The sequence below is a fragment of the Gekko japonicus genome, unplaced genomic scaffold (assembly GCF_001447785.1).
Source record: "Gekko japonicus isolate JY-2015 unplaced genomic scaffold, Gekko_japonicus_V1.1 scaffold945, whole genome shotgun sequence".
NCBI classification, from domain to species: domain Eukaryota; kingdom Metazoa; phylum Chordata; class Lepidosauria; order Squamata; family Gekkonidae; genus Gekko; species Gekko japonicus.
In genome coordinates, this window is record NW_015165265.1 from 768525 (window position 1) to 779778 (window position 11254).

Below are 11254 nucleotides of genomic sequence, written 5' to 3' on the forward strand. Positions count from 1 at the left end.
ACTTTCCTCCATGCCGTTTTCCCAACAAGAAATGCTCCTGGGTTTACTATTTGGCCTGTTGGAGAAACCCACACATATCCCAGGGAACATATGGGTTTCCTCAAATAGTGTTTCTCCCAGGAAGGCAGCCATTTTGTCGCTGTGCCCACCGTGCCGTGCCAGAATCCCAAATGTGCCCGCGGGCTCAGGAAGGTTGGGGACGCCTGCTGTGATGTACGAAATAGTCCCCAATCCGTTTGTTTTAAACAAGCTGTCAGTGCGGAGCGGAGGACGGTTGTAACAACTCCGCTCATCGGAACAGCCCTCTCTCTGAGCCACAGTTCCAGAAATCCTTCGCTGGCCCAGGCTTCAGAATGCCAAAAAAGCAGCAACAGTCAGACGGCAGCTTGTCAGGATGCCTTAAAGAGCCGAGGGCACCTGCCAGATAAAATGTTGACAAAAGAGGAAAGCCCGGCCAAGAGCAATAAATGGTTGGGCAAACTCAACCGGGAAGGGAGGAAGGGGCTGGCACGCCTCCACTGCAGTGCATTTTTACAGCCACATTTCCTCACTGATTCCTACTGTTTGGCAGGCATCTGACTAGCGGTCGGTCTATTCCTCAGCGGCCCCCTGTTGGCAAATTCGGAGACTCACACCGAGGCATCACTTGCAAATCAGATGGCTGAACATTGGGGGGGGGGGAGAGTTGTCACAAGGCAGATTGGAGAAGGCAAGCTGGGAGCGGAGAGCGCTGATGCCTCACCTGGCAGCCGTCGTACAAGGCACGGATCGGCGCTCCTGTGCTGCTGTGCATCAGCTCCGTGTCGCCCTGGGTGAGGAAGCGCAAGGCCCGGGAGTGGTCGCCGGAGTCGGCCTCGTACCAGGCAACCGTGTTTTGACAGAGGAGGGTGAAGTTCTGGTGGGCGATGGCACTGAGCAGGCGCAGAAACGTGAGCTGGGTCACGCGAATAGGGTTGCCGTCGGCGTCCACATAGGAGAACTGGGAAGGGACAGCAGAAGAGCACGGGTGATGTGACAAGGTGGAAACGCCATTGAAAGGTAACACGCACCTTTCAATCTCTACTGTGATTAAGGACTCCCTGAAAACATGCATCCTGCAGCCCTCCACCCCAGTCATACCAATGATGTGAATTCTCCCCAGGCCTGCTTCCCAAAATGCCATGGAGACACCAGTTGGTGTTAATGGGGGGAAGAGCTCTCCCACGCCATATTCTGTGTATGACTTGTTGAAGAAAAAGGAGGAGGAGGAGGAAGAGATTGGATTTATGCCCCACCCTTCACTCGGAGTCTTAGAGCCACTTACAGTCTCCTATCCCTTCCCCTCCCCGCAACAGACACCCTGTGAGGTAGGTGGGGCTAAGAGAGCTCTTTCGAGGACTGCTCCTGAGAGAACAGCTCTGAGGGAACTAGCAGCTGCATGTGAAGGCGTGGGGAATCAAACCCGGATCTCCCAGATTAGAGTCCACGTTCTTAACCGATATACCAAAAAGGAAGAATATAAGCCATCAATTTTCCTCTTCAGCTCAACTATAAGATGAAGAACACATAAGTAAGGAGAACGCATGACAAATGGTGTTTTGGCAGCAAGAGAGTTTCCTGTATTCCTGAGGCCTAACGACACGATGCCCTGCCCTGGATAGCCCAGGCTAGCCTGATCTCATTAGATCTTGGAAGGTAATGATAGGCATGAAATGGAGGCAGGCAATGGCAAACTATGATAGGCATGAGATGGAGGCAGTCAATGGCAAACGACCTCTGAATATCTCTTGCCTTGAACACCCCCCTCCCCTTGGGTTGCCACAAGTCAGCTGACCTGAACTGGCACCAGGGAGATGCTATTTGCCCCAGCTGGGTAAACGCATGTCTCCTAGTGCGCTGCATGTGTATTGGTGGCTTACACTGAGATGGCATTTGGGCCATGAGCTTGATCATCCAAAATGAGGATTGTTTTTGGAAGGAAGCAGGGGTGACAAAGTGGGAAGCCTTACCTTCTTGCCTCTCTTGAAGGTGCTGAACCAACTTCCTGGCTGCTCTTTACTCCAGGCAGCGAGTCGTACCTAAAGGCATAGATGGAAGATCGATGGCTCTTTTTAGGATTCCGAAGCCAGTTTCCTGAACCAGGTAACCTGTTTTGGATGCCAGTTACTGCCCCCAGTGCGCACACACATGTTCCCATATGATGGATTTGCACTGGCATACCCCCTGATCTCTTTACTAGATCACTGAAACTCACTCTTCTAACAGTGCCATCTATGGAAGACAAGAGCACATAGAGAGGTGCTCCTGCTAGCTGCTGGGAAACTCTGTCATTTGGATACTCACCAAAGCCTGAACTCTTTCTAACAGAACCTCTACTAAAACCTTCACTATTTACTTTCTACCCTTCACCAGTGGCTTGAGACATACATAACTGCAGGCCAATGCACCCAAACTAAATTCTAGTATCTTGAGTGAGGGTTTCCCACTATGAACTGTGTCCTACACTGCAGACTGTTTGCTTGGGAATGGAGACTGCCCTCTGGTTATAGACCTGCCCTACAATCCTTATTAGCTCTAGGGGAGTGCAGCAAACAAACACACAAAACGCTGGTATTCTTTTGTATCTGGGTATATTGGAGCTGGGGGAAAAATCAGTATTCCTGATTTCCTGGGTTTTAAATACCGGTATAATACTTAGATCCCTTTTTTCCTTTTTGTTCTGGGTTTCCAATATTTCTCAGTCCCATTATTTCCTACGGGGAATCTTTCTGGAGAACTGGGGGGGAGGGGGGCTTTTAAGGGTATAAAGGTAAAGGTAAAGGTTCCCTTGCTCGAAAGCCAGTCGAGTCCGACTCTAGGGTTGCGGTGCTCATCTCCGTTCCAAAGCCGAAGAGCCAGCGCTGTCTGAAGACGTTTCCATGGTCATGTGGCCGGCATGACTAAACACCAAGGTGCACGGAATGCTGTTCCCATTGAAGTGGTACCTATTTATCTACTTGCAATTTCTTGCTTTCGAACTGCTAGGTTGGCAGGAGCTGGAACTAGAGACGGGAGCTCAGGGGATCTGCTGATGCCTGTCCTTTGAATAACCCTCAAATTTCAAGAGAAATTCCAGTTCTATGGGCCCCTGAACAAGGTGCCTCTAGCAGTCCTCCGTTGTTTTTTGGGGGGAGGGGAGGGACGGAAAAATATAAAACCCAAGAATCTTCTCCCATAGGAACCCAACTGAAGCCTTTGCTATGCTAAGCTCAACTAATGTAAAATCTGAGAATCTGAAACTGTGTAAAACACATGACTCTCAAACTTTGTAAAACCCCAGCTGCATTCTGCTCTAACAGGTTTCCTGGAAACGGAGAAGAAAGGGAAAGGAGAAAACTCCCCCAGACAATGGGATCACATGTTATGGGGAGCATTGGAACTATCTGCCCAATTACTACAATTCTCTCTTAGCCCTTCCATGACTCTCTGAGTATGGGCCAAGAGGGGGAAAAAGCAGGCCTGGCTACAGCTTGATTCCACTTCAAGGTAAGAGTGGTGTGCTGCTGCTCATTTGGTCTGCCTGTGACTTGGATTAATTCTGCTGCCTGCCTGCACAGCCCTTTCTTTCTGTGCCAGGACTGGGTTGCTCTTTATTTGGGAATGTTATTTAGAATATTATTTCTAGTTTTTCTGTATTTTTTTGTTTTTGCCTGGGGGCTGTTGTTGGGTGGGAACAGCCTTTGTTTGTTTATTTTTCTTTTTTCTGGCTCTTTTGGAAAATAGTTTCTCCTCGTTTTGTTTTGTGCTGCAAAGGGTTTATACACTTTTGCTGATTTGTTGGGTTCTCTTGGAACAGCTTTTGTTTGTTTGTTTTTTTCTTTTCTGGCTCTTTTGGAAAATAGTTTCTTCTTGTTTTTTTGTGCTGCAAAGGGTTTACACACTTTTGCTGATTTGTTGGGTTCTCTTCACTTATTTTGGATTTTTAACTGCCTTTCCGTTTAATTTTTGAAGGGATTGTGCTGGGGGGGGTCCAAGTTGGCTCGTCTGGTTTGACATTGTTTGTGTTGGGCTTGCTGAATTGGCTCATGGTTTTGCTGAGATTCGCTGGTTTGATGCTGGTTCCGTTGGACTTGTTGATTTGCATCTGGAGGTTTTGACTTTGATTACTCTTGTGTGTTTGGCCATTGGTTTCTTTGCCCTGGAGAGAGCATGGATTTTTTTCCCCATAGGAAACAACAGAGACAAGTAAGATGGCAGGGGGCATCTTGTTCAGGAGTCCATAGAATAGGACCCCTTGACCCATTTCACTTGACTCCTGGAGGGTCTTTAGTGGGCCAGCATGACTAGAGTCCCAGCAATTTTGGTGTCAATGGAGATGAGCAATGCCCCCTAGAGTCGGATTCGACTAGCTTTCGAGCAAGGGAAGCCTTTACCTTTACCTTTAGTTGAAAAACATCCACTCCACATCTCTGGAAAGTAGTTGCCCTACAGTGAATAATGGATCCCAAAATAAATCCTGGATCAGAATTCTGAAACATGGGAGGACCCAAATACCAGTATGGGACCAGTTCCTGGAACCCGAATTTGGAAAACACCTTTTTAGCAGGTGTTCATCTATGGTTTCCTCCTCTCCACTCCTAATAATTATGCCTAGGGATTTGTGTGTGAGTGTGTGTGTGGAGGGGAAGGGGGGGACATTCAGGGTGGGAAGAACTAGAGTTACACCTCCTTTCTCACAACATTAATGCTGTTTCCTCACCTCCCCTGGCATGTCCATTGGTGCTGGTTGGGCAACTTTTGCCTCACTGCCAAAAACCATCCCCCAAATTCACTGGCTGGGCAAGTTTTGCCTCACTGCAAAAGTCATCCCCAAATTCATTGGATGGGCAAGTTTTGCCTCACTGCAAAAAAACAATCCCCCAAATTCACTGGATGGGCAACTTTTGCCTCACTGCAAAAACCCCCCCCCCCCCCAATTCACTGGCTGGGTAAGTTTTTCCTCACTGCAAAAGTCATCCCCAAATTCACTGGCTGGGCAAGTTTTGCCTCACTGCAAAAACCATCCCCTAAACTCACTGGATGGGCAAGTTTTTCCTCACTGCAAAAGTCATTCCCCAAATTCACTGGCTGGGCAAGTTTTTCCTCACTGCAAAACCCATCCCCAAATTCACTGGCTGGGCAAGTTTTGCCTCACTGCAAAACCCATCCCCCAAATTCACTGGATGGGCAACTTTTGCCTCACTGCAAAAACCATCCCCAAATTCACTGGCTGGGCAAGTTTCGCCTCACTGCAAAAAAAAAAACCCACCCCCCCAAATTCACTGGCTGGGCAAGTTTTTCCTCACTGCAAAACCCATCCCCCAAATTCACTGGATGGGCAACTTTTGCCTCACTGCAAAAACCATCCCCAAATTCACTGGCTGGGCAAGTTTCGCCTCACTGCAAAAAAAAAAACCCACCCCCCCAAATTCACTGGCTGGGCAAGTTTTGCCTCACTGCAAAAAAACCCCCCACCCCCAAATTCACTGGATGGGCAACTTTTGCCTCACTGCAAAAACCATCCCCCAAATTCACTGGCTGGGCAAGTTTTACCTCACTGCCAAAAACCATCCCCCAAATTCATTGGCTAGGCAAGTTTTGCCTCACTGTAAAAAATCATCCCCAATGTCACTGTTTCACTTGTACTCAATATGACTGAATGACAGATTCAGGTGGGTAGCTATGTTGGTCTGAAGCAATTCAACAAAGTTTGAGTCCAGTGGCATCTTTAAGACCAACAAAGTTTTATTCTGGGTATAAGCTTTTGTGTGCACACACACTTCTTCAGATTCTTCTTATCTGAAGAAGTGTGCGTGCACATGAAAGCTTATACCCAGAATAAAACTTTGTTAGTCGTACAGGTGCCACTGGACTCAAACTTTCTTATGTAAGAAAACACACTTTTGGTAGGATTTGTGTGTATGTGTGCGATGAAGTAGAGCACCCAAAGTTGTAGCGACCCCATTCCTGTGCTGCGATGGATTGTTGAAAACTGAGATAGACAGACACAATTGTTGATAGTTTTTTAGGTCAGAAAAGGATTATCTAGTACTTTGTGCATTCAAAGGGCTATGGAAAAGATTCACCATCATTTATCTATATCCCATCTTTATTCTGTTTGTCCACAATGCTGTATAGCCATAGCTAACATTCATTCCCCAGCCACCTCTACTTGGATCTAGAGAAGAGCTACTTACAGCCTCGACTTTCTTGTCCGGGAACAAGCAGGTTTCCCCGCCAGCTGTGAAATTGCAGAAAACTCGAAAGGCATCACGGCTGCAGCCTTGGTTGGGGTCAATCCAGTATTCGCCTGAGAGGGATGGAGAGACAGGTATCAATGTGGAAGAGTCCAGAGGAGCACCTAGGGCAGAGGTGACAAACTCATTTGTCACGAGGGCTGGATCTGACATAAGTGTCACTCTGTCAGGCCAGGCCGTGTGTGCCATAAAACATAATGCCAGGTACCAGAGATATAAACTGTATAAAGGGCAGAATCTGTTGTATCCTCACTGCAAGGTCCCATGGGCTGAGAGGGGGGTACAAAGGAAAACGCCGTATGGGCGGACCGGAGAGCCAGCATCGCAGCACTGGGCAGACGCTCCCACACGGCTTGACTGCTGCAGATGAGGCTGTTCCACCATGCTGAAGCCACAATCAGAGTGGCCCCCCCTGAGCAGTCTCCTGTTCCCTCCTGTGGACACCTTCGAAATTTTGAGAGGGAGGGGTGAGCACCCCAGAAGGTATAGCCAAACCCAAAATGGCTGCTACAAGAAGCGAGGGGGAGGGGGAAGAGAGAGGGAAATGGAACTGCACAGCACCATAGGAAAGCCTGGGTACTCACAAGTCCTCCTGATAGGCTAAGGCTACAACTGTAGCTCTCGAAAGCCCATTCATTTGCTTGAGGGCAGCCAGTAATAAGTCCTGCCTTACCATAGCCCTGCCCACTTTCTGAAAAGCTCAGTGGGCCCCAGGGGAACTACTGAAGGGAGCCATGGTGCTTATGGGTGCAACACTGGGGACCCCTGTGCTATATAGAACACACCGAGCCGAGCCAGCAGCCAGAGACCATCAAGGGCCCACCACCAAGGGTGCCGGTAGGCAGTCCCACCCCAATACTATATGTGGCCTAAGTTAGGGATTAGAGTTCATAGAACGCAACATATGTAAACCGCCCAGAGACCCTCCGGGGTTAGGGCGGTATAGCAAGTCTAAAGTTAATGCTTATGGGTGCCACACTGGTGACCCATGTGCTATATAAAGACTAGTTTATATCTGAAGTGGATTCGGGAGGTAAAGCTTTTGCTGGAGTGCTCTACTACAGGCTGCAGGTACAGAGGCATAGTTTGAATATCCCCCCTCCCCACCAACCTAGGCTGACTCCTTTCCCCCGATCAAGCCAATCAGTCCTTGCATGGAGCTGCAAAGAAAGGAGGGGTGGAAATACAATTTTATTTATTAAAATTATATTCCAGCGCTACTTTTTAAACCACAGCAGCCAATACCTGCCCACTCCCAAACAGAAATGTCAATGTACCAGCTAGCAAATGTCAAGGGAAGCCTTCCCCCTGTTTCTTGACAGGTCGGATCTGAAATAGGTAAATGTGGCAAGCTCCTTCCATCCTTTCCCTGATGCCCACACTCTAGCCCTGTGTGACACCCATTGCTTTTCTCCTGGATCCCCCTTCCACCCTCAGCCTCACCGTCTGTGACGTGGGGATGGCAAAACTGCAGCTCCTTGCAGACCCGGGCTGGGCTCTCTGGGGTACCTAGCGGGCATCGCATGTGTTCCACCTCCTCGCGGAGGGAGCTCAGGGCCGCTAGGACTTCTGCCAGCCCATCGGCATCGGGGTCAGCATCCAGTTCATTGGGCGCATCTCTCTGCTCTCCCGGCTCCCAGTCTCGGTGGCTCTTACGGCCACTGTCCATAGGCAGCGGGTCCCGGAACTCGGCTGGACGACCCTGGAAGGGGGCGACGGAGAGAACCAGAGAAAGAAAGAGAAAGAAAACAACACGGTGGTCTAATAGGGTTGCCAGCTCCGAGTTGTGAAATAGCAAGAGCCTGAGGAGGGTTGGGTCTGGGGGGGGGGGACGTCAGTGGGATATAACGCCACAGAGTCCACCTCCCAAAGCAGCCATTTTCTCCAGGGGAACTGATCTCTGTTGCCTGGAGATCTGTTATAATCCAAGGAGATCTCCAGCCACCACCTGGAGGATGGCAACCCTATGTCGATTTGTTGGGATTCTTTGATTCAGGGTCGATGGTCATATTGCAAACACAAGAGCACACACTTAGTAAAAGAAAAATATCTTTACTACAAAACAAAATAAAACATGGGTAAGGTACGTACTTTGAATAAAAAAAACAAAATAAAAGCTTACATACTTGCAGTTACTCTCAGTACTATATGCTAACAGCTACATCTTTCTAACTGTCTTAGCTTCTAGAAGAGAACTTCCTCTCTGGTTCACACAAAGAACCATAAACCTTGTGAATACATTAATGCTAGATCAAAGCATTTCACTTCATTAGGATAAACAACTCCCACAAACTTTCCCACCGTAGAATACATTACAGAATACATCCTGTTTCCTAACAAACAACATTTAACTCTGTAATGACTGAAGTGTAAGCAACTTGCAATTCCAACACAATTCCTCCTCCAACCCCAGGCTCATGGCCCAGCTCTTCTACCCAACACTCACCGGTTCCCCGGGCAGTCCGGGAGGTCCTGGATCACCTCGTGGTCCAATGGGTCCCTGGAAGAAAAGAGATTTAGAGCCTCAGCAGAAGAGAACAGAATCATATTTATTTATATTTATTATTTATTTCCATTTATATTCCGCCCTCCCTGCAAGTGGGCTCAGGGCGGATCACAGTAGGTTCTAAAACACATAAATACAATACATTACAGAATAATTGAAATATAGAATAATTAAGAGAAGAGAAGAAGAGAGAAGAGATTGGATTTATACCCCGCCCTTTACTACCCAAAGGAGTCTCAGAGCGGCTTACAAACTCCTTTCCCTTCCCCTCCCCACAACAGACACCCTGTGAGGTAGGCGGGGCTGAGAGAGCTCTTGACAGAAACTGCTCTTTTTTCAAGAACAGCTCTTATCAGAACTACGGCTTGCCCAAGGTCATCCAGCCAGGTGCAAGAGGAGTGGGGAATCAAACCCAGTTCTCCGAGATTAGAGTCCATGCACTTAACCACTACACCAAACTGGCTCTCTTAAAAACAGTTTAAAACCACATTTGCATTCACAACATTCATATACCCTGCCCTGAGTTTCTTGGAGGAAGTAATAGACAGGCAGATACATAGTCAGTCCCCTGGATACATGCAGCCAATGCCTAGTAAAACAGTAAGCCTACACCTCAGTGAGACAGCTAAATTGGGATCTGTCACCTTGGACTACAGGTAGGGGCCCCTCCATACAGAAAAAAAATAATCTCAGTGTTGTGACATGAAGATAATCCTATAGGGTTTGAAAATGAGTTTTCATATCTTTTTGTCAAAGAGCCTGTGTTCCAGAGAGAAAGAAACACAAAAAGCCTGGCTTTTCCACTGGATGATCAATACCGATCATAAAGGAGTTTGCCATCGGTTTGATGAAACAGAGCACCACAGCCAGGATTCGATAGGAGGAAGACAGAGAAGGTTCTTTTCAGCTGGAAACCAAATTAACAGTTGGAGGGGGGGGAATAAGTTAAAATTATAGAACAGACAGTGCTGGTTAGAAGTGGGGTTGAATGAATTTATTTATACTTTCTTTTTTTAAAGGAAAGCTTCAATTACTTAATATTTTAGTATTTCAAAAGAAAAGAAATCCTGAATTGGTTTACTGTTGACTACTGCCTTGGGGTAGGCAACTTCCTTTACTCAGTGAGTGATTAAAATGTAGGGTCTGCTGCCAGAGGATGTAGCAATGGCCAGAGGCAAAGACAGATTTAAGAAGGGAATGAGACAAATTCATGGAGGACATGTCTATCAGTGGCTACAAGTCATGGTGACTAATGGGAACCTTCACATTCGGAGGCCATCAGCCTCTCAACACCAGTGGCAGCAGGCAACTCCTAATGAAGTCCTTGGCCTCAATACCCTGTTGTTGGCCCTCTACTGTTAACTGTCTGGCCACTATGTAAGACACGATGTTGGACTAGACATACCACTGGTCCAATTCAGTATGGCCGTTTCTATGTTCTAGCCTCTAGCACACCAGACTGTTTTGTTCGGCATTTGGGGCCGGTTCTTCACCCAAGCAAATGATGCAAGACTTGGGACCAGTAGCATAGGGGAACGTACTGCACATGGCTTAAGCCCATCTCTGTCTCCTGGATTTGTGCAAATGCCAACCAGAACTTAGACAAGCCCCTGAAGGGCTAGAAGGACCACAGGGGATCAGCTTGATCCTAACGTGTCTGGCTAAGTGCCCTCTCCTTTCCCCCACCACATATTTATTTATTTATTTATTTAGGGAACGTACTGCACATGGCTTAAGCCCATCTCTGTCTCCTGGATTTGTGCAAATGCCAACCAGAACTTAGACAAGCCCCTGAAGGGCTAGAAGGACCACAGGGGATCAGCTTGATCCTAACGTGTCTGGCTAAGTGCCCTCTCCTTTCCCCCACCACATATTTATTTATTTATTTATTTATTTCATTTCTACCTCACCTTCCCCGCACTCGGGCTCAGGGCGGCTTACATAGGCACAAAAGTGCAATAAAAATACAACAGGTTAAAACAATTAAGGCACAAAAGTGCAATAGAAAGTAAACAGGTTAAAACAATTTAGGCAAAAATGCACATCTCACAGGATACATAAACGACTAAAATACTCACTCCCTATTGCATATCACGTTGGGATCAATGAGGGGGGATGCCACAGGCCACGATGTTCGGATGGCCAGTCAGCCCAACCCGGCGAAACTGCTCTGCAGTCGCACGGTGGTGGTAGTGGCGGTGGTGGCTCCAACTCAAAAGCCTGGCGGAAGAGCTCCGTCTTGAAGGTCCTGCGGAACTGTAAAAGGTCCCGCAGGGCCCTGATCTCCTCTGGGAGCTCATTCCACCAGGTAGGAGCCACCACCAAAAAGGACCTGGTCCTCGTGGAAGCAAGCCTGGCCTCCTTGGGGCCCGGGGTCACTAGGCGGTGTTGTGACCCCGACCGAAGTGCTCTTTGGGGCCTGTATGGGGAAAGGTATGCTGGACCCTGGCCATGTAGGGCTTTAAAGGTCAGCACTTTGAAGCGAATCCGGAAC

General features: G+C 48.0%; 1 protein-coding gene across 1 annotated transcript in view; it reads right to left on the reverse strand.

Moving 5' to 3' along the window:
• The window catches only part of LOC107109547 (collagen alpha-1(XI) chain-like), a gene marked incomplete at its 5' end in the record, with an annotated part of 60691 nt that overhangs the window by 6709 nt on the left and 42728 nt on the right, over positions 1-11254 (reverse strand). The window contains 5 exons of the mRNA XM_015410208.1: positions 743-979; positions 1989-2057; positions 6195-6307; positions 7698-7956; positions 8701-8754. Coding sequence (XP_015265694.1) covers positions 743-979; positions 1989-2057; positions 6195-6307; positions 7698-7956; positions 8701-8754 — 732 coding nt within the window. The remainder of the gene's footprint in view (positions 1-742; positions 980-1988; positions 2058-6194; positions 6308-7697; positions 7957-8700; positions 8755-11254) is intronic.